Source organism: Chlamydotis macqueenii, chromosome 1 (assembly GCF_036417535.1).
Source record: "Chlamydotis macqueenii isolate bChlMac1 chromosome 1, bChlMac1.mat, whole genome shotgun sequence".
Lineage (NCBI taxonomy): Eukaryota > Metazoa > Chordata > Aves > Otidiformes > Otididae > Chlamydotis > Chlamydotis macqueenii.
Window position 1 is genome coordinate 49,258,558 of NC_141556.1, and position 23,170 is coordinate 49,281,727.

The 23,170-nt window shown below is 42.8% G+C and overlaps 2 protein-coding genes across 5 annotated transcripts in view; both read left to right on the plus strand.

Annotated features, from left to right (window-relative positions):
• Positions 1–23,170, plus strand: part of MRPL42 (mitochondrial ribosomal protein L42) — a 221,131-nt gene that overhangs the window by 34,650 nt on the left and 163,311 nt on the right. The window lies entirely within an intron of this gene.
• The window catches only part of CRADD (CARD and death domain containing adaptor protein), an 82,848-nt gene continuing 65,128 nt past the window's right edge, over positions 5,451–23,170 (plus strand). For 2 of the 3 annotated variants that reach the window (XM_086750300.1, XM_086750321.1), the window contains exons 1-3: positions 5,465–5,550; positions 6,980–7,066; positions 8,932–9,237. In XM_086750300.1, the coding sequence (XP_086606426.1) occupies positions 7,045–7,066; positions 8,932–9,237 (328 nt within the window). In that variant the 5' untranslated portion in view covers positions 5,465–5,550; positions 6,980–7,044. Of the gene's footprint in view, positions 5,551–6,979; positions 7,067–8,931; positions 9,238–23,170 lie in introns of all 3 variants that reach the window. The other variant, XM_086750311.1, reaches the window with a different exon arrangement.

Here is a 23,170-nt window from a genome sequence, read left to right on the forward strand (position 1 = left end):
TGATGGAGGATGCAGTGCCTACTGCAGGCTGCTTAACTAGCCCACTGTAACCATGAACACAGACAGGTTTCATTTTGGAAGGGAACAAAATAGAGTAAGTGAATTTTTAATCAAAGGGTATTTTTTTTTTTTTTGTTTGAAAACAGGACGTATGGAAAAAGTATAAGCAGTGGCAAATCTCTTGCTAGGCTACCTGTAAAAACTTTCCATGAATCATTACTGGCTCCTGAAAAGCTTAACCTGAAATTAAGAACCTTTAAAAATACAGGTACTGTATATGAGTTTGTCCTGTTCAAAGCCTGGGAAAGAAACAGAAGATTACAAAAAGCAGCAGTTATTCTCCTCCTAAATAAAACCAACCTTCCAGTCTTTTATCTAAAATGCTAGACAACCATTTCTTATGCTGTAATTTGCAAACAAAAGAAGGTTTCAGGCTTGAATCTTAAATTCCTTTCACTTATTTGTCAATGTTTGATTTTCAGGCAACTTTGTGAATTTTCCTTGTTTGTTCTCACATTTTAAAAATGGTTGCTTTACATTTAAAAAATAGTTTCGTAAGTCTGGAATAAATATTTAGAAGCTTGCAGTATTTCATCTGTCTCCACAAAGCATCTTTAAATTAAACTTCAAAAACAAACAAATAATTACATTAATTCATATATTTAAAGAAAGTGGACTAAAAATTCTGAGAAATACTGAGTCATATTTTGCAAATATTAATTGCAGGTTTTTTATTACAATTCCTTGCAGAGATTATTTTTTTTTTTTCCTGGAATGAATACAAAAGTGTTACATTTGATGCTTGCTTCTTATAACTATTCTGCATTCAACTTTTGGCTAGAGATTATTTGTGTCAAAGTAAATAGCATTAAGAATTAGTTCATTGCAGTACTGCTAATAAACATTTATTTTTATTATTGAAACAAATGTAAATGTATAGACACTACACAGTACCTCAAACCCCATGGTTTTGAAACTTTCTGTGCTATATTTTACCTACATGCTGGACATGCCTTTTAATAAAATAATACTTTTAAGGAAGTTCATGACGTGTCACCTACATTTTATATTCATTGCTCTTTTGGAACTGCACTTGATTTAAACCCTTTATTATTTAAATGAATGGGAAGTTACCAAGTATCAGAATACTCCAAGCAGCAGCCCCCAGGCTGATCCCCTTCAGTGATGCACTTCAGTCCTGCCCATCATCTTTTCTCAGGAGGAACAAGGAATAACTTTTGGAGTACCAAATGCCACCTGAAGAGTGACACCCTCTCCCAATCCACAGTCCAGTGCCCTCAAACCCTGCCAGCACCCAGCACAGCATGCCTAAGCCCAGTCTACAAGTTGGGCAGCCTTTCCATACCAAAACCTTCCATTCCTTGGGATCAGCCTGGTTTTCGGTGCCCGACACGGGAGACCTGGATGTTGGCATTAGGGAGGGCCGCACTCGCAAAGGGGAGCGCAACAGGGACCAGGGTGAGAAGAGGAGAGGGAGGAAGGGAAGGGATTATTGCCTGGGACGGCAGCAGATGGCAATGGCTTGCAAGACTTTTGTCTGGTCTTCAGGCCACCCGAGTTTGGGGCAGTTTGACGTTTTAACAGTGTTTTTGAGACACATCACATTCAGAAATGTTTTCTGTGCTCTTCTTTCTAAAAATGACAGGCAACCATATAATATATGTTTCTTTTTTTTTTCCCATTTTCATTTCAGATGTTTTGTGAGAGATTTAACCAATTAGATGTGTTTTTAATAAACAAATCTAGAGGCTCATATTTCTTTTGTCCTTAAAGTTGGAACGCTGTCCTACAGACAATTGAAAACAGCATTGTCCTAATAGATTAAATCTGCTTGCACTAGTTTTAAAAACACATTTTGGCTCTTGTTATCAGCAGAAACAAATTAGTCTGTAGAAAACAAAGAAAATACGTACATGCTAGGATACAGCTTGACTCTAATTAGCGTAAAGGATTCTCTCAAAAGCTTTTTTAAAAATATCATTATACTTGTACAGAGTTTCTAAAAAGATTTGTGACTTTTAAGTGAGCTTTAAAAAAGTGTATAGTAAAATAAAAAAATCTGGTATTCTGACCTGGAATAACCCACACGTAAGGAGAACAGCATTGTCAGAAGAGATGCCCCTTAGCTTGGCTCCCACAGATTTGGACTTGCTACCCTGAGTTCAGCAGTCCTTAAAAGTGGGGCCTGATGACCACCAGTGATTCCCCAGTCCACAGAACCACAGAAAACAAGGTTTTAAGTCTCAAAGCCTGATGATACTGATGTGTGGGATCACAGAGTCTAGGATACACTTTTTTTTAATTTACATGGTTAGCTTTGAGATTTGAGCAGAATTAGTGGGGAGTTGAGCAGAATCCAAACTGGCTCAAAAAATATATATATTTTTGTCCCATCCTTCTGAATTTTTGTTGAACTCAGACCAGAACTGAACTGGAAGAACTTTAGTCAGGGCTGAATCCAAACAGAACCAAAATGAAAAATTTAAGGGCTGCTCTCCTTGGACGTAAAGTATTGCCTGTGTGCATGCTTATTCTGTAACTGCACAGTATAATCAACACCTGTGGTGCATTGCTAAAGATGAACCCGAAACACCAGTAGTGCATTTACGGTTTCCACTAGTGAACTTGCAGCACTACTTATAAACCAGTGGAAGGAAAAGCAAACACCAGATTTTTCCTTTAATCAGACTTGGACCTCTGCAGTCATTCTCTTCCTTCCCAGGCTTATCTGTTTCCTTTCACCGCTTTCCTTCTTTGCATCTCTGTTTAGACTGTAAGCAAAGACGTGACTAAATGCTGGCTGTACGACTGCTACCATTTACTTGAGCGGGAAGCGGAGCTGCTCTGTGCATATCTGTATGTTTTGCTAACTTTCTAAGATATTCTTGGACGGTATAAAATAAATAATCCTAATTGCCTCATCTGGCAAAAAGATATAGTAAATGCAAGTGATGTAACTGCTTGTCTTCATTTTCTATTTTAAAATGTAGGCACATTATCTGCAATTAAATGCAGCTGTTAGGATTACAATGATGTGATATTTTAAGTCTCCAAGTTTGGTCACTCCAATACCAGATATAATACAGTTTCTTCGATCGGGACTATAACTGAAAAAAAAAAGAAAAAAAGCTGGCAATCAGAAATACAGGAAGTTAAGAAAGGAAACTTTCGGTAGCTGTACGGCGCTGCGCTGAGGAATGACGACATAGCTGGTTTCTGGTGTTCTCTGCTCCCTGGTGCCGGTTTGTGTTGTTTACAAATGTATTTCCTCAAAACCGGCATTACAAACTATCCGTGACAGGAAAATTTAAAACCACCTCAGCTGTATTTTGGCTACAACAGCAGCATACTTCTTGTCCTTGAGCTACCGATGACGACTTACTGGTGTGGTTTCCAGTTTTGTCAAGGTCATACAAAATAAGTTAATGCATCACTCTGAAATAACCCATAGGAGTATTTAAATTTTTTATGTCTGTGTTACTAGAAGACTAACATGTGTGCTTGAGACAAAAAATATTTACCTCGGTTTAATAGATGTGTTGGAATAAGACATGATTTATCAATTATTTAGAAGCAATTTAAACCCCTTGTATAAAATTTATTATCTGGAAATAATCCTAGATAAAAGCGTTATGCCAATTGAACCAAAATATTGCTTTAAAATGGCCAAATAATAGCATCTCTGCAGACGCTGGCCACATAATAAATTTATATATATATTTTTAAACATTTCTTAAATCCAGTGCACAAATTTCACCTGTGATTTACATTCTGTGTCCACATAAATTCTCAACTTTTCTGTCAGCCACAGGAAAAGGATCTAAGCTTTCTGAGCGTGACTAAGTGTGTATCTTGTTGCAAAATCTTCAGGATAAATATCAAGCTGAGCATATGCAGTATGTGAGCTCTACCAATAATACTTTCAGTTATATTTTTCCATGGTGAATATTTCCTGGGTACAATATCTAGGAAAAGCATGTAAAGGTTTCCATAACTAACTTCCAAATACCCTTAAATCTTCCAAATACCCTTAAATCTGTACGATTACTCTAAATTGAATGTACAAATGGGATTCACACGGTGGCAACATTTCTAGCAGCAGCTGCAGCAACCACCTTTCCTGCTTTTCCAGAGGGTAGGCATTAGCAAGCCCAGCAGACCACAGCCAGCTCGCTGTGGTTGCCTGTAGCTTCAAGGTAGCGAGTTCCAGTGCTGCAGGATCTTTTTTTTTTTTTCCCCTCTTTCATTGCTATTGCGGTCTCAACATGAAAGAAAAGGGCTGACACTGCTCGAGCCCGTGTGACACCTTACACCTACGTAAAGACGGAAAAAAGTTCTTCGATGATAGGTGATAGGAAATGACACCGCCTCACTTTTATAGCTCTATGAATCACAGTCTTCCCTCTTCTACAGTACTTTGGTTTCAAATATTGGTATAAAAATGATGTGAAAGACATGTTTTCGTTTTTACTAACAGATGAATTCAGATGTTTTCATATTTAGTAACAGATGAATAAAACTACAAAAAATATACTGGAACATGCATAGCACTTGAAATGCGGTAGACACAGGCTAAATTGTACTAAACAGTTTTCATCTATCAAAGTTTCTTCATTTTTAGGCTGCTCAGATGGAAATGATGAAGCTGAATACACACAGCATTCAGTACAGTATCGCTCTATGTTCGATGCGATGACACCAGCACCTGGATGAAGTCTGGCTTAGCATATACTTGCAAATAGGAACCAGCATTCCTGGAGATCAGCTGTTCCTAATGTCAACGAAAACGCCGGTTTTGTAAACTCTAATTTAATTTTAGAGACAACTCCTCCACTTTCTTTAAAAAAAAAAAAAAAAGGCAAAAAAAAAAAAACAAACCCAAACCCAAAACCCCACAGCTCCCAGACGCTGAGAGCGCAGCAGCTCCTCCGCACTGCTGGAGAGGAGCCTCCTCCGCGGAGACACCCACCCCCACGCCCCCACCCACGCAGCTCCCCCGGCTCCTAGCAGCGGAGAGGACCCCGCGGCGGGGCGGCCTCGCTCCCTCAGGCCGTTCTCGAACTCGCGTGGGGCCCTCTGACAGCCCTGCTTGGAGTTTGTTTCCCCTCGCCGGACGCCCACTCGCGAAGCTCGCCGCAGCCGTGCGTTCCAGCCAGTCCAGCTGCGGACGGGGGCCGTTCCTTCCCCCTCCCAAACCACAGCCCCTCAGCAGCACACCCCCACCCCCACCCCCTGCACCGCCGCAGGCGTCCCCCAGGACCCCGAGGCCCACTCGTCCCCGCCGGGCGGCGGGTGGGACGCTGCGTCCCGACCCGCGGGGCGCCCCTGACCCGCTGCCCACAGCTGACATGGCGGCCGCGGCGCTCCCCCCTCCCCTCCCCGCCCTCAGCGGGGCCTTCCTCGGCCGGCCCGCAGCAGGGCGGCGGCGGCGGCTTCCGGCGAAGCCCTCTTGCCTTCAACAAAGATGGTGCTCCCCGCGCAGGCTCCGCGGGCGCCGGGGCGCCTCGTGTAGTTCCCCACTTCCCTCCTGTAAGTACGGGGCGAGGGCGGAGTGGGCTCCCCCCCCGATCCCCCTCACAGCTCTCGTCGCCCCGACCGCCCTTTCCCGCAGTGCGGTGCCGGCGGCCCCGCTCGGCCCGGCCCGGCCCGGCTCCCCCCGCCCGCCGCCGAGGGCGAAAACAGAAGCGAAGGCGGCAGCGACGGTGCCGAGGGGGCCGTTCGGCGGCGGCCCCCCGCGCTGCGGGGACGGGGCAGGGGACGGGCTTCCGCGGGGCGGGCCGGGGCGGCCGGGGCCGCGGGCGGGCGGCAGCGCCCGCCCCCGCTGCGGCAGCCGCACCGAGCCGTGCCCGGAGGGAGGGAGAGAGGGAGGGCGGGAGGGGAGGAAGGCCCGGGCGGTGCTGCCGGTCGGGCCGGAGCCGAGGCGGGAGGCTCCGGGCCCGGGTGCCGGTGGTTCGGGCGGGCCGGGCCCTGACTGCAGCCGGAGCAACAGCCTCCAGACCTGGGTTACAGGAGAGGAGTTAGAAGCAAAACTTTTGTTTTGTTTTGTTTTTGTTTTGAGGGGGAGTGTGTAATTTTTTATCCTGTGAATAGCCACAGTCACTTGTTAGGCAGGGTGAACCTTGTTCTTAGCCAGGCAGGCACATGGGAACCTACTTGAGTCATAAGCAGTGCAGTGCAGTTGGTGTTTGGGAAGATGCCAGCGTGTTTCTAGCCAAAAAGTAAGTGAATGTTCATTTTAGAATCAGAAGAGGTTTGTTTGTTGGTTTTTTTTTTTTTTTAGGGTCAAGATTTTTAAAATTTTATCCCCATTCATGGACAGGTTCTGTGTCAGGATCCAGAAAAACACAAACCTATCCATGGTGATGTGGTGATAAGTCAAGGACTCTGCTCATTCAGCAGGACACAGAGGTGTATTTCATAAAATTTGACTCTACAATGGAAAAGTTGCATTTTTAGAAGTATCTGGGGGAGGTTTGAGCCATGTCATCTTTTGGGTAAACAGATGTCTTGTCTTTTTACTTTCCCTCTAGCACCAGCATTACTAGAGCAAATTTATGTTAGAGCTTACTTTGGATCCCTAGATATAGGCTGTGGTTAAAATTAATTCAAATTAATTCCATGTTGCACTAAACACCATCCCTACACTGTTACACATAAAAATCCTGATACATTTCCGTATCTGGCTGCTTATTTCCTGACTCAGATATTTTCTTCTCACAGTAAATACACACAAAAAAATACTTAATCTTTAACAAGATCTTAAAAATCAATACACCCCATCCTGGGCCAGTGACCTTAGTGTTAAGGGCCCTTGGCGTCAAGGGCTTTAAAACCTCAGTTGTGCTCACTCTGCAGTCAGCAAGCCAAAGGCCTTTTTCTGCAGAAATTCCTACTTCAGATTTGTGGCTTGATAGGCATTTTTCTGAGATGGTTTGAAAAGGCCTTCTTTTTTTAACAGTGTTGACCACTTTAATCCTGAAGAAGAGGAACTCATCAAGTGCTGTACAGTGACTGGAGAAGTTGATGTTCCTCATCCGGCACATGGGTGAGGAGGCTCCTGGACGGGGACTCTCGATGGCCTGTGCAGAATGTGAAGCACAAGAGCTTTGTAGCATCTGAAACAGTTTTCTGCCTGGGTTGAGATAACACCCTCAGAGCTGCTGCTGGGTGCCTGCCTTGAACGCGGCAAGCGCTTCATGAGGTCGCAGGCAGTCGGGGAATCCTGCAAGGGAGAAATGGCAGGGATCTGCTGCCTGAATTTTACCTGCTTTTGCTTTAGTCCGGTGATTGCTCCCAGTAGTGTAAAGGTAGTGTGTGTTAGAGACCAGAATCTTCAGCTTCATCTGTCCAAAATGAGCACCCTAACGTCCAGTGGGAAAATCCAGTTCTCTTTCTTGCCTGCTCTTTCTCGTTGCTTGCACTATCATCTCACTCCATGATGGAGTTTGATGTTTGAGCTATGCCTAGCAAACTAGCTTTTTTTAAGGGCAGGTGCCAGGATAGCTGTTGTTTGATTCCCAAATGACTCCTAGACAGAAGGTAGGCATCTCAAAATTAACTTCAGTTTACGAGAAATGTACTGGGTAACACAGGTGTCGTAGTTCAGCCCCGATCGGACCAGACTACGCAGTCTCTCTCTCACAAAAACAGAGTCCTTCCGGGAAGGTGCTGTTCAGCAATGTTTTCAGCAATGGGAGGGAGGGACCTTACAAGAAGAGGCAGAGATTTTCAAAGCTTTTGTATCCTCAAGCTGAATAAAGTACAGTTTTCTGCAAGGTCTAGGTGTTTGAACAACAGCTTCTAGTTTAATTGTCAGAAATTCTCTTGCTAATCATGCTGAACACCTACTGGAGTTTTTTTACTTCATTATTTAGTCAAGAGAAAGTATTTAACTGTATTACTCATTTTCCTTTTCAAGTGCGGTTAATGGGCCTAGGGATATGTTTGTCATTAAGGACTAGGCTAGACATCTTGATTTGGTTCATAGGTCTGGCACGGATTCCCAGTATGATCTTGGATGAGTTGCTTGGTCTCTCTGGACCTTGATTCCTCTTCTGTAGAGTGGCTATAAAGTGTATCTTTTCCCAGCTTTTGTCTAGTCAGAGCATTAGTCAAGTGAAATGGAAACTGGCAGAGGGCACCTGATTGCTTCCTGTGAATACATTAGAAGGGTAAATACCAGGAAGGGAGAAGAGCTACTTAAGCTAAAGAACAGTTTTGGCAGAACAAATGCCTATAAGTAGAAGGTGGATAAATTTGAGATGGAAATTCAAAGAAAGTTTCTCCTCATCAGATCAGTCGAGTTCCAGAGCAGCCTTCCAGCATGAGTCAGGTGGAAGAACGACCTGGTGCGTAAGGTACATTTCCACCCCTTCTGAAATGAAAATGCATCGCACAGGCCAAAGCTACCTGCTGACTCTGTCCCAGCTGCTGCCTGGCTGTGGTGCATCTGCCAGTCCTGCTGCTGCTTTTGCACTACTGCAGCAAAAGTGCTGCAACAGCAATAGCCTCAGAGGCATCGGTAACAGAGGTCAGGTGTGACATCTCTCTAGCTTTTTGGGGGTAGAGTCTCTTAAGAACTGGCAAATGCTCTAGCAGCCCTTAGCATGGGCCTTGACCAGTTAGTGAGCAGGATTATTTGGCGTGGTTTTTATTCCAGCGAAGGACAGATCTTCACAATGCCAAAGATTCTCCTGTGTAATATTTCCCAGATATGACTGCATCTTAGCTCGTGAGTGAAATCTGAACGGACAGAAGATGATAGGGATCATTAACAGTTTTCCCAAGTTGGTGATTCTGAGTTTGGCATTCTTTCTAAAGGTTGCCAGGTATCAAACATGACTTCTGGATGTTAAAGATTGAATTATTTTAATCTTCACACATTTCCCTACTCCTTTTCTCATGCTCTAGGTTGCCAGATGGATGCCAGAGACAAGCAGCTTTTACGCTCCCTGCGCCTGGAGCTCTGCACAGAGGTGCTGGTGGATGGAATTGTTATTCAGTATCTCTACCAAGAAGGCATTCTCACGGACAGTCACGTTCAAGAAATAAAATCCCAAACCACCAGTCAGAGGAAAACCATGATGCTCCTTGATATTCTCCCCACCAGAGGACCCAAGGCTTTTGATGCGTTCTTGGATTCCTTACAGGAGTTCCCGTGGGTTAAAGACAAGCTGATGGTGAAGCGTAAGGAAATGACAGTACAAGATCCTGCAGGTAAAGCCAGGATTAACGTGCTGATATTTTGAAGCTTGTTGTCAAGCCGTAATTTTGAAAGCATTGAACGTACCAGTAGTTTCAAGTTATGCGTCATGTAGATATGGAGCATGATACCAGCAAAATGGCACAGCCTGAATTTCCTGGAAGCCAGCCAAATGCCAGGAAGTATTGCAAAGTTTGGGGAGTGAGTAGGGCTGAGTTTCAGGAGACCGGGAGATAGCAGGAGAGGCTGCCTTGGAAGGGGCTGGGATGTAGGAGGACCTAGACTGCATTGCCTCAAAGGGAGCAGACTATAAAAAGTAGTTTTCAGTAGCTGCAGAACAATCTCTTCATTATCCATACCTTATTAACGTTTGTTTTATGTATATTTTACAGTGATTTGTTTCTATATTGTTCATATTGACAGAGTTTTTATTTACTGAGTTACATTATGATTTTAATGTCATTTTGATTTAGTACCATATGCTAATTTAGATTTATTTAGTTTATTATGTTTACTGGAGTGCAAATATCTAGGATCATTACTTCCAAAATGACTAGCCATTGCTTAGTTTTTAAACAAATTTAGGAGCTAACCGATTTAGTGGGTGTTACATAATCTTATCCTGACATTTAAATGTACTTCTAAAACTAGTTTTCTGGACTCTGTTCAGAAGTGATTTCTTTACCAATTTGTGCATTCAGTTGTTGAACTGTTTTGAAGTCAAGATGACTGCTTAAAACGCACGTTTCTTGCCCTAGATTCTGGCAGCACGCTCTGGCTGCTAAACTCGTGTTACTGGCAAAAAAGGGAAGTAGTCCTTGCTTGGGAGCATTGTTTCCAAGCAGAGTGATTAACCTTTCTCCAAGCCCTCCACCCTACCCCCCCCCGCTCCATTTGAATTTGGTCATATGTATTTTGATGCACATGACGTGTGATTTTTCCAGTGTCAGTGTGCTTTGCGTGAGACTGAAAGCCCGTGAAGATGGGTGACAAATACCTGTTGACCGTCATGTGCACCTGCGTCCCAGTTAGCTGCACGTTCAAGAACATTTTGTCAAGATCTGCTGGACAAATCTGACATTATCTTACCTTAGGACATTTTTTAATGGAATATCGTGACAGTTTGTGTTTCTGTTGAGTCTCTGGGGAGGTTGCTTTATGCTTGCTTGGAAATCGGTAAATAATTTTCAGAATTTGGGAAATAAATGTCCTGTGCTGCCCATAGGGGAAAACACTGCAAGTTCTCAGCACAATGCAAACTTGTGGCGTTGAGTGTGTTGGAAAAAAACCTTACTCGCTGTTATGACAAATCCTGTCATGCTAATAGTCTTTATTTGCCTTACAAATCAGCCTGTTCGTTTGCTAATTGCTGGTTAAGCTATTGAATAATCCTTACAGTTCCAGAAACACACACACAGCCATCAAGTACAGTCAGGATCGCGTAGTTTGTTACTAGAAAATTCGTTTGTGATTTTTATTCTTTTGGTTGGTTTGTGGATTGCTTGTTCCCAGTCTCGATCGCTTGTGACTAACGTGCTGGATTCATGCGTATCAGGTTCTCCGGTTTCGAGTGGGCTGACTGTACTCGATAATCCTATTGCCAAATTTTGTGTGTAAATTAGAAAAGGCTTCCAGATTAGATCCAAGGTTACTGTTATTTTTACTATGGCAATACAGAGTGTAAGAACAGGATAAGAGGCAGATAGCCAAGTTTGTTTTAATATTTAGGCATGTTCTTTAGAAGCCAAAGAAAGAGAGCACCATCTGTGCCCTAATAAATGCTGAGTGCACCCTGGAATGAATTGGAAACTATGGCAGCATCATCAGGGCTGATTACATGCAAGAAAATGTGGTTTGGGATAAAAAGCTTCTCTTTGCCTTCTAAACAACAAACTTGTAAGCTTTTGTCTCGGCAGAGTACTTGAGCATATGCTTTGCCTTAAGCATGGAAAAAGCCATTGGCTCTAATAAAACTATCAGCATACTTAAAATTGAATGTGCCATGCTAGATAACTTAACTCCTGCCTTATTGGAAACAGTTCTTATAAGTGATGATTTGTCAGTGGCGATTTCTTTTCAAGAATCCATTTGTAGTGAAAAAAGCCTGCCACATACACGCTGCCTTTTTTTAGACCCTAAAACTTTTAAAATTGAAGTTGGTTTTATGGCTCTAGATTTTAAATTCTTTTTTTTTCCTTTGAATCATGCATACTTATGGAAATTCCATGCCTGCTGTTCACTTGTTTATGCTCAATTAAAATTCTGTTTACTCAACCAAAATATCCTCAGTTTTTGCAGATCTGTTGCAGGACTAAGGACTGGTGGCAAGTTGTTCCTTGAAGGAAGGTTTTATTTTATAGTCTTTCACTTCTCACTGGCTACACATAGGATTTTTAAAGTCAGTAAAAGTAGACTATTAGGTTTTGTCTATCTAAACATAAAAACTGCAGCACGAGGACAGTGATTTTTCTATGTAGGCCTTTGGATTATTGTGCATTTTGTTCAAAGAGGTCAGGCTTTGTTTCTTTGCTTCAGCTGAGAAATATAGTTTGTTGGTTCCCAATTTAAAAAAAAAAAAATCACAACTGTCATTGTTAAGAAGCTTTCAATTTATTTTCTTCCCCTAGTAAAAAACAAAACAACAAACCATCTGAACCAAACAAACAGGAATTTCAGAAGGACAGAAATAAAAACATTTTTGGTGATGTCATATAAGTATGATCTAGTGGACCAAGCAGCTATGATATGGAAGCCAAAGTCTCAGACCTAAACAAGGCACTGCCACTGACTCATCGGGAGCCTTTGGGAAAATTCTCCCAAGGCAATGGATTTATTGATTTCCAAGTTGTGTAACTGTGTGCAATACTCATGGAGCAGCATAGAGTGGAACTGTAAATTGGCCCAGGATTCAATCCAGAGTATAATGTCTGGCTGCTGGCAAATAAACCTTATGAACTTTAAAACCTCTGATATCTTGAGTTTTATTGCTGAATGTCAGTTTGACTTAAAAATAATAGTTCTGTATATTGTTACCTGCTGTAGTTCCAAGGAACACAGAAGACCCTAATCCTGCAGAGCACGAGGAATGGTTTTTCCGTGGGAATCAGGAGAGTGACATGCAGGCAGGTAGGGCCGCTCGCACCTGTGTAGTTGCAGCAGAGAGACCCAAGCCTCCTTCGCCTTGCTTGTTTACTTTATGCACAGGACAGCCCTTTGCCTAGAGTCACTTTTCTTCTCTCTTGTATTGATCTGTCAGACTGCCACAGCTTTGGGGAAACCTTTTCTTAAGGTAGGGAAAGCATCATAGTAAAACCCCAAAATGTAAAGAAGAAAATGTAGTCATGTGCTTTTGGAGGAAAATATTAATGACTTTAATCCATTTAAAGGTGATAGGGTGTGTTTCTTGCTTGTGTAAGAACCTGTGACAAAACAATTCACTCTGTGCAGAGTGGCATTGCAAGATGTAATAATTATAAACATCAACTGCAGCATGAGTTTCTGGTTTTGAAGATCAAAACTTCTGCCGTAGCAAGAGTTAACAAAAATAACATGGGTCTGTTTTGTTGGGAAAAGACTATTCTGGTTTTTCTGCCCTAGTTTGGATAACTTTATGCCTTTGTCAGAAACATAAATCTTCGATGTAGTATTATAGTTCCTACAAAAAACTACAACTGTTGGCAACATAATTCCATTCTTTCTAGGAACAGCAAACAGTTACCCAATATTTTTTGCACTGAGTAAAAAAGTAAGCTTCAACGGCACTTGTTTATCAGAATGTTTTTCTAATCTCTCTCCACTCAGGAATTTCTCCGCGCAAGTATTAGATTTTTCTCTATACTGTATGTTGCTATAAAATTATTTACTTCTAAAAGTGTTAGTACTGCACCTCTTTGTAGTATCGATGATATTTCCACAGGAAAACACAGCATATTGAGAAAGAGAAAAGTTTGAGATACAGTATTTGCCAAAGGAATCCTGCAGCAGCCGTTGCTGTCTGGTAAACGTTAGTGAATTTGGGGCATGGAGTTACACAGAATTGTCCTGGGAAAGCTGTTCTTTCACAGCTAAGCAAGGAATATTTTCTAATGCATGATTTTGTTGTTGATGTTGTGGTACTTAGTCAGCAGTCTGCATTAGGATCCTGTTAGACTTGGGTGAGGTTTTTTGATTTGAACAGATTTTGGTGTGGTTGGGGTTTTTCCCTAGATGTGTGGGGAGCATGTGTTCTTGTATAGCTGTATAAAGCTTCACATTGTGTAACACTTTGGATGAAGCATGCAAGTACAAAACAGAGCAAAACATGTACTTCTGCTGAGAAAGCCATCCTTCCCTCCCCCCGCAGCTTTCCCAAAGTCCTTTTTCCACAGCTGGGTTGTAGTTTCTAAGAATTCAGATTCAAATGCAACAGCATTAGGACATGGGGAAGTTTAGCATCTCTTCTTACCTTTTGTTGACTGTTTCCTGCCCTCTTCCTATCCTGCTTCCTCTCACGTCTAATGCAGAAAGGAAACAATCTGGTCTCTTGCCTTTTCCATTTGGATATCAGATAGGAGAGCAGCTGATGAATTCCTTTTCTCTAAAATGGTGGACAGAAGACGGTGTTTTTTCTCTTTCTTCTCTTTCCCTCCCCTCTCTTGTATAGTCCAGTGACAGAAGGGGGAGTTTCCTCCCATGCATGTCTGAAGGAAAGGGATGGGCTTAGCAGCCTTGGCCGCACTGGATTGACCTGGAGATGAAGGAATGCCCTTGTGCCACATCCCAATGCCTGGAGGCTGTAGAAAATGTTCTCTGGTTCTCTGGAGAGATTGAAAGGCATCCTCGTAGAAGAATTTCCCAAACTCTTTTCCACATTCCCATCTCCCCTGAAAATCGGGTGTTACATTTATGGCTTTGGCTTTGTTCCTGACCGCAGCGAGATCTGTGAAGTCTGGCATTAAAGGTTTGTGCGCACACTCAATATTAACAGCATGCATCATGAGATGGACAAGTAATCAACTTCCCTGGTTCTACAGAGCATTCTGTGTATGTATTTTGATTTCAATGTGTGTATGAATGCAAGATATTTTTTTTTCTTTTTTCTTTCTTTTTTTTTTTTAACAGATTAAGGAATATTTGCCTTTTTGCTGTGTTAATAAGCAGCTGTGTTTATGCTGCTTGCATCTATGTTTTTCACTTTGAGAAGCCTAAGTCTTAGGCATCACTGTTAAGAACTGTAGTGTTTCCTGTCCAGTCTCAGTTTCTTTCAGGTAAGTTAATGGAAAGATATATCCGTACTTGGTGTCATCCTCAGTAACACAAACATGTGAGGCTAATAATAATATAGATTTAGTAAGACATATAGACCCTGGAAACAGGAGAGGAGGAGTGAGTTCTGGCAAGCAAGGTGTTTGGCCCAGGTGTGCCCGATCAGCTACTCTTAACCAGTGCCACCAAGGGGAAGCAATGGGTAATGGGGATTGAAGACTCCATGGAGACATTCATCTGCTGACCAGACCTGATGACTTCCAAAGTTTGCTGCTTCCCCAAGGACTGGATCCAGGACACCAAGGCCTGGCCAATCATCAGACTTTGCTACTTACTCATGTGGGCACTAGTAATACTTCAGCAGATGAAGGATGACTTCAGGGATTCTGTGCAAAGGGATGGAGCCCAAGCTGTGTTCTCCATTCTGCCATTCAAGGGGAAAATCCTGGGCAGAGGTGGATACATCCTGCATATTCACACCTTTCTGTGCCCCTGGTGTCACGGCAGCATTTTGGATTCTGGGACCACAGGACCCTTTTCAAGAAATGGAGACTTCTAGGGACACATGGGATCAACTCGACAGTGTGGGGCAAAAGCGTGCTGGGAGGAAGTGGGAGTCCGCACAGTTGCAGCACTGTGATGTCATTGCATTTGCAGAGACACAGTGAGATAGTTCACACAACTGCAGTGCCATAGTGCATGGCCTCAGGTTCTTAGGCAAGGATGCCATTGCAGTCTCTTCAAAGGGACTGTCTTGGATGCACAGAGCTTTGCTATTGCCTGGGCAACAGGCTGATTAAGAGCTTATAGATTAGGATCAGAAGGGAGCTTAGTAAGAGACACATTGTGATGGCATCTTATATAGAGCTTCCCGATCAAAAGGAGGTAGAGCCTGGAGAAGGGAAGATAGCAGCTTTCCAGTACCTACAAAGAGGATATCAAGAGAAGACAGGGATAGGCTCTACACAGCAATGCATGATGGGAAGATGAGAGATGAAGGGTATTAGTTGAAATGAGAGGTGACAACAAGTGATTGACTATTGGGAGAGCTTTTCATCATAAGGGGAGTCAAGAAGTGGAATGGGGACCCAGAGAGGCTGAGTAGTCTTCAGCCTTGGAGGTTTTTACAACCTGGCTAGATAGAATACTGAGTAACATGGTCTGATCTCAGAGCTGACCTTGCTTTGAACATGAGGTTGGACAGGAGACCTGCGATCTCTTTGAACCCGAAATTCCTTATGATCATATGAAGCCTTCTTAAAAGAGTGCTTCTATTGCAGGCCCTGGTTCTTAGGGAAACTTTAACAGCCCTGGTGTTTACTGGGAATATGACACAGTATGGTGATCCAGGAGACTTCTGGAATGCAGAAGGGACCACATCTTGATCAATGTCCTAGATGAGTAGACTAAGGAAGGTTCTCTACTGGCCTTGCTACTCACAAACAAGGAACAACTGTTTAGGGAGGTGTTTGTTGATGTCAGTCTCGGCTGCAGTTACCATGTGGTGCTCGAGTTTAAGATACTGAGAGAAGAGAGAAAAGCAAGTAGCAGAGTAAAGGTTCTGGACTTTAGCCTGTTCATGAAGCTGGTTGGCGAGACTGTAGGAGACAATTCTGAAGGACAGAAGCACCCAGGACACCTGACTTTCATCAAGAAATACCTCTTTGAGGCACAAAAATGGTCCATTTCTACATGGAGGAAAAGCAGCAGCTGTGGCAGGATGCCAGCTTGACTGAAAGGGGAACTCCTAGCTGAGCTCAAATTCAAAAATGAATTGTCTAGGAGGTGGAAGTGAGGACGGGCTACCCAGAAGCAATATAAAAGCAGTCTGTGAGCTTTTGGGGATAGAGTTATGAAGGGCAAAACCCATCTGAGTTTGAAACCATTCAAGGATGAGAAGGAGAACAAGATGGGCTTCTACAGGTATATTGGCAGTGGAAGGAAGACTGAGGTAAACACTGATGAAGGACAGGGAAAAGGCTGGGTCTTCATACGCAAAGTCTGCTGTCCATTGGCCCTGGTCTGTGTGCTTAGTGGAATTTGGATGAGGGAGATGCTGTTTATAGTAGAAGAGAATTGAGTTAGGAACTATGTTCAGTAGAGTGGACATACACAAATCCATGGAGCTGGATGGGATGCATCTGAGAGTGCTGAGGGAGCCAGCCTATATCTTTGGGAGGATGTTTTCTGTCATGTTTTGTAGGCTTTGGTAAGCCAAATGCAACAAGTGCAATAAGGTGACTGGGAACAGCCAGCTTTGGTTTACCATAGGTAAATCAAGCTTGACCAACTTGATCCTTGCCTTCTGTGATAAAATGTCTGCCTCAGTGGACAACAGCAGTAGGTTTTGTTTAACTGACTCAAGCAAAGCTTTCAGCACAGTCTCAGCCTTCTCATGGCTAGCTGGGAAGGTATGGACTGCACGGGTGGACTGCACAGTGGGTGAAAAAGAGGCCAGACCACCAGGCTTGAAAGGTGGTGGTCAGTGGTTCAATATCCATCTAACTGGAGGCTGGTTATGAGTCGTGTTCCTCACGGCTGACTGTGGGACTAATTCTGTTTAACCTCTTTATCAGTGACCTGGGTGATAGGAGAGACTGTATCTTCAGGAAGTTTGCAGGTGAGTTAACTTTGCACGCATGTCAGTTTGTGTTCTGGGATCTTCTGAACTATGCCTAAAGCAGACTCCAGATCTTGGGGATCATTTGACACAGGAGAGTGGGACTTCCTCTCAGAGGGATCCCAGCAAGTTGGATGAATGGGGCAAGAACTTAATGACATTCAGCAGAAGTAAGTGTAAAGTCCTGCACTTGGAATACAAATTTTCCACAAAATAACACAAGATGGGCACTGACTGGCCAGTTGCAACTCTGCACAAAAGAAGCTGGATGTCTTGGTAGACAGCAAGTATAATGATGAAGACTGATCAGGCACAGGACTGCATAAGCAAGAGCAAAACCAGCAGGCTGAGGGAAGTGATTATTCCCCTATACGTGATACTAGGAGGCTGTATTTACAATACCGTGTCTAGCTTTATGCCACCAGTACAAGGGAGAGAATGACAAACTAGAGAGTCTTCTGGAGCACCACTAAAGTGGTTTCTTTAACATGAAGTACAGGGAAAGGCTAAGACAACTGCATTTATTCTCAGAGAAGAGAAGGCCAAGTAGGCTCAGAAAAGGTGGAGTCGGACTCTTCCTACAGGTGCACAGCAAAAGGAAAAGAAGTGGCAGCCACAAGTTGTAGCAAGGAAAATTCTGATTGGATATAAGGAAAAAAAATTCACAAGACGGGTTAAGCACTGGCCACCAGAGGTTGCAGCCCAAGTAGGGTTGCCCAAAGAGACCGTGGAATCTCCATCCTTGGAAACAGTCAGCACTCAAGAGTAGAAGACTCTGAGCAACCTGATCAGACTTTGAAGCTGGCCTTGCTTTGGGCAGGAGGGTGGACTAGATAACCTCCAAAGGTCCCTCTCCACGTAGATTTTTCTGTGATTCTGTAAGCTTGGCATCACACTCTGTGTAGTCAGTGTGTAGGACTTTAATCCAAGTAGAATTGGTGCTGACATAGGACACTTCGGATATGTATGCATGACTTTTCGTTCAGATTAGGAATATACTTTTAAAGTGAATTGGAGTGCTTAAATTAGATGTCTTTCAGGTGAATCTAAACAGGAAAATGTGCTCCAGGTGTTCACAGGGTCCATAGGACCAGACAGGTGCCAGTTAGAAGTGAAACCTTCCGGCTGTTCATAGCCTGAACACCAGGTGCTCAGCATGATCTGTGTATAGGTCCTCTCCTATTGCTCTGTACTGCTTGCTAATACAGACGTAGCCTTTTCTGGCCAGTGGGTGAGGTGGCTTTGTCCATAAACACCTGCAGTCTTGGAATCCTTTCTTCCCAAAATTATGTGTTCATACATACATGTAGTTTTCCGTTAGACAAAATATCTTAATTCTCTGTCCATTTTCCTCCTCAACTTGCATCACAGTGTGATAAAATCATGCCCATGTCTTATATTTCCAAAACCGTGCATAGTTGCAGTCCTCAATGATCCTCAAGATCTTTTATTAATTGTTGCCAGATTCCCACTGTTGGTCTTGTCTCAGGATGTGGTGAGGGGACCATTGAAAAAGCTTTGTAGAGACAATAATTGTTTTCTAGAAAAGACTGGAAACTTTATTGTAAGGACCTGATCCTGCAGCTTGATAAAGCCACTTGTAAAGATGAAAAAGCATTTGCATTATGTCATCAGTATAGGCATTCTGTTGATACTAGTTAATGGCCCTTGTAGCCCATCGATATACACTAATATATGCTCCAGAGTAACTGAGAGAACTTCCTGCTTAAGACTCTGTAGACTTATTTTCCTGAATTTTTTTCTTCATTAATATTTTCCTTCAGAGATGGCCAGCTCTTCTTTTAGCACCTCCAGAATTGCCTTGGAGCTCCATCTGAAAATGTTTGTTTAATTTTTGTATTCCCATTGCATGGTGAAAATCTATTGTTTTTCATAAATTAAGTCTATGAATGCTGTTATAAAAAAAAGAAAAACAAACAACCAAACAGCAAACACACCCACCTTAGCTGCCATGTGCTGTGGAGGCTGCATTGCCGTCCAAAGTCAGTAAAAATGTTAACTAGTGTCTCACAGTTAAAGTCGGCCTCCAGTGAAGTCAGAGGCCAGACCTGTTGACCCTGGGAAATGTCGCTTGTATGGCAAAGGTCAGGAAGTTCCTCTGGGAATATAGTTAATCCTCTAGGATACAGTTAATTATGCATGTTTATTATATCTTGAAGTCCTCCCTGCACTGCCATATGCAACTAAGCTTTCCTTCTAGATTTGTTTATGGACATATATATGTTTATATGAATGAGAACTAGAGCACCCAAGCATCACTCATCGTTCCCTCAGAGTGATGGAGCTGCAGTTTATCTTGTTAGGAGATTTACGGTTTTGTATACAAGACTTTTAAAGCCAATTTTTATCTATGTGGCAATTGTCTATGTAAACTGAAAACCAGTCTTGCTGCTTCTTTTAGCCATTGAACCATTGTCGCTGTGTACTGTCAGATTTTCTTTTTAAGTTTTCTTCCTGCTCTTGCTTTGTCTGTGAATAAATTTGTATTCCCTCATAGATTGATGTATTGGCAAGGAGTTGCACACGTATATTAACAAGCACCTCTGCTGCCCACTGAAATGAAGCTTCAGTGTTTCTTCCAATCTGCATTTAGAGAAGGAGCCGATTTGATTTATGCTATACAGTTTGTGTGCGCAGGAAATAAGCATTAATGCATCAGGTCAAGGGGAATAAATTGCCGTTAGTGCGCCACTTCTTCTGGCAGCCTTCTTAATCTTAGTGTTTCACCACCTTGCCTGGGATTTTCAAAAGGGCTCATAGTTAACCCAAGCTCACCCAACCCTCCTCCCACCAAGGTCAAAGGTAAGCTCCCCTTGGCTTTAAAGACAGCAATTTTAGTCCTGTGCTGATGCTTTTGAAAGTCTTACCTTTCATTTGTAGTTAATAATGTGTTGAGCTCTTTAACGAACGGCCTGCTTCAGTCTTTGGATCTTTCTAATAAAACGTGCTATGGTTGAGTGAAAGGGCTTTACACAGGTAAAGGGTTGACTGACCCCCTGGCCAGCCCTGGGGGTCTCTGGCTGGCTCTGGTGGGAGGTGGGCTTCCTCCATGGGCAGCTGGTGCTGCCTTTAAGCAGGGGCATATGAATCCTCAGCAAATAACTGTTGAGAAAGGAAAGCTAGAAGGAAAAGGAAAACCAGTACTTTCTAGCATTTCTATGTGAAGAAAGTATTTCTTTAAATACGTTTTTATTTCCTGTAGGCGATGGCTGTGTTGACTCAGCTTTTCAAAGTGACAAGATATGTTCTTTATTCTTATTCCTCTTCTGTTTAATTAAAAAGTCATGTATTTCTCTGTGATCCAGTTCTGTCACATCCCACACAAGATTAGTTTCATCTCTGTACCCTTGAACAGTGATTGCTGCAGTTAGGGTTGCAAAACGCTCTCATCATCGCCTCTGTTCCCTTGCTCAGGCTGGATCTGATGAGTTCACCTGCAAAACACTTGTTTTAAAAGCGACATCAGGTTACAGCTAGAAATGCTAGCCAGCTGTTTGCAATAGATATTAACTCAGGATTCTTGAGGCATTCCCCTTGCATGCATCCGGATCCAAAATGGGAAGCCTTAAATCTTTCCCCACCGAGCTGCTGGCTGGGCCTACAGCCAGGTCCCCAGACACCGCAGCTTTTGCCATCGGAGCTCCATGGGCACTACAAACCCTGCTGTAGGCAGGTCCCAGGCTGCCTGCCTCTCGACAATGCCCAGCAGCGTAGCGTCTTGTGTCTCACTCATGACCGGTGTCGGGACACGCAGCCAAGGCCTTTCTCCAGCGATCTCACCCACGAGACTGAATCCTGTGGGCGTTTGCGGCGCACACCTGTCCCTTTGTAGCATCCCTGCCGGCAGCTGGCAGTGAGGTGCAGCTCTTTGCATGGAATGGTTTAATATTCATATGATCCCACAGTGTAACAGGCAGGATACCACCTTGACACCTTGGACATGTCCCAGGTAAGCGCATCTGTGGTTTGTATGAGCGGTGCCCCCTCAGCTGTGTTTTATGAGTCATTGGTGGAAGCGTTGCTCCAAGAAAGAGCTCAAATCTGGAATTTTGACTAGAATAAACTCCTTCCCAGTAGTTGAAAGAAATGTAGCTAAGTCCCAGAAAAAGATAAAATAGGGCTTGAGTTCCTCTCCTCCTTGTTTCATCTGGGCTAGTTGAAGCAGCTTCTTGGCACACTGGCCTTTGTGAATCCCCTTCTTAATGCCCCTAACTTGCCCCAGAAATTGTGCACGGATTTTAGTGAAATAATTCAGACCTGTCCTGGGGGAAGAGGATTGATGATAAAACTGTGTCTCTTCCTTGCATCTGAATCCAGGAGAAAAGACCCTGTTACTGAGAGTGTAATTTTAATTTATCACTATTTATATATTTCATTTATCCTAGTCCTCATATATAGCAATGTTATTTTATTTTTAAATTGTTCAACAAAGTGCATGATCTTCCTTCTCCTATGCAAACTATACATACATACACTTCACTTGTCTATTTAAAGTTGTTACCTATGTTAGGAATTTTTCAGCTTCCAGTATAATCAATGGGTATAATATAGGTAAAAAATAAATTTGTAATACATGCTTAGCCCAAATGTCTACCCTTTTATTAGAAGGCTGTAACAATTCTTCTGTTTAGATAAAATTAAGTTGGGCAGCTGCTGGCGTAGCACTGCGTTGATCTGATGTCTTGCCCAAGACAAAGGCCTGAAAAGAGCTCCTCAGTCTTTGGAAGGCGATGGTCATCTTAGGTGGTGTCCATATCCCAACTAGTGGAAACACATTCATTGCTATAGGTTGTTTAATTGGAATAGCTACTAAAGAGCCCTGAGCTAATATATCTTTTTTTTTTGTCAGACTCAACCTGGAAACATTTGTTTGTGTGATTGTATGCATGTTAGGGTGCTCATTGGCCTCTGTTGGATTACTTGTGTCTAATTTTACTTTAATTATCTACAGGATAATGTATAAACAGAGCCTGTAGGAGTGAAAACAGCTGTGTTTCCCCTGAAAGATGCCCAGGGAGTCCAGGGAGATATTACAGGGTTGCATGTGTCTTGTTTTGGTTCTGTTAGCATTTTTCTTTTGTTTTTCCATTTGTCACCTACAGTAGTTTAAAGAATAAACATCAAGTCATTTAGAGAAAAAGTGAATCTCAGTAGTGGTGCCTTTCCATTCAGACTAGTATCAGGAAAATTTGGAGTATAAACCCTGCTGTTTGCTCGAGTTTCACGCTCTGGCCTTCTGCGTGACAAGGTGTTTTCCTGGCTAATGCTGATCAGAGGCATTCCTAGTGTGATTATATGTCCACTGCAGTGTTCATTTTGCCTTTGATATGTGCATACTCTTACAAAATTCTTGGCATGCCAGTCTCTGGCTTAGAAGATTTCTCCCCGTTACTTTTATGAAGCCAGATAAGAAGGGAACTGTGATTCACAGCCATGAAATAATGATTTAGAATCATAGAATCATTTAGGTTGGAAAAGACCTTTAAGATCATTGAGTCCAACCATAAACTTAACAGCTTTCACTTTCACTGCTTAGTGGTCCACTTGTTAAAATTCCTCCTGTATCACTGAGAATATTTGTTGATAGGGGTTATATTCTGATTAAGAAAGCAGTGTGCTGGGTTTTCCTCCTCTTGTTCTGCCTGCACAAATGTACTACTTCTACCCATTCGAAACCTCTTTGGGAAGTGCTGAAATAACTTTGGGACTTTTATTTTTAAGAAAATCAATCTTGGTAATTATAGCAGCAGTAATCCCCTGAGATTCTCTGCAAGTCTTCTGTAATTATCTGTAAACATTAGGAAAGGCAGAACTAGCTTTTTGCTTTTGTGCATAAGTCTTTCAGATTGGTCTTAAACATTAGATTGTGTATAGTTGTTAGTGTCTAACCCTCCTGATAGTGTCCCCCAGTATGAAGTTCAGCATTGTGCACTTTTTCAGCTTGGTTTTTCAACTTCAGCATTCTTTTGATGATTACTATCAAATACTAGGTAAATTTTGTCCATAAAGCTTCCTCCTAAGTTAAGGACATATATAGGATATCCCTGTCTTGATACTGCTTT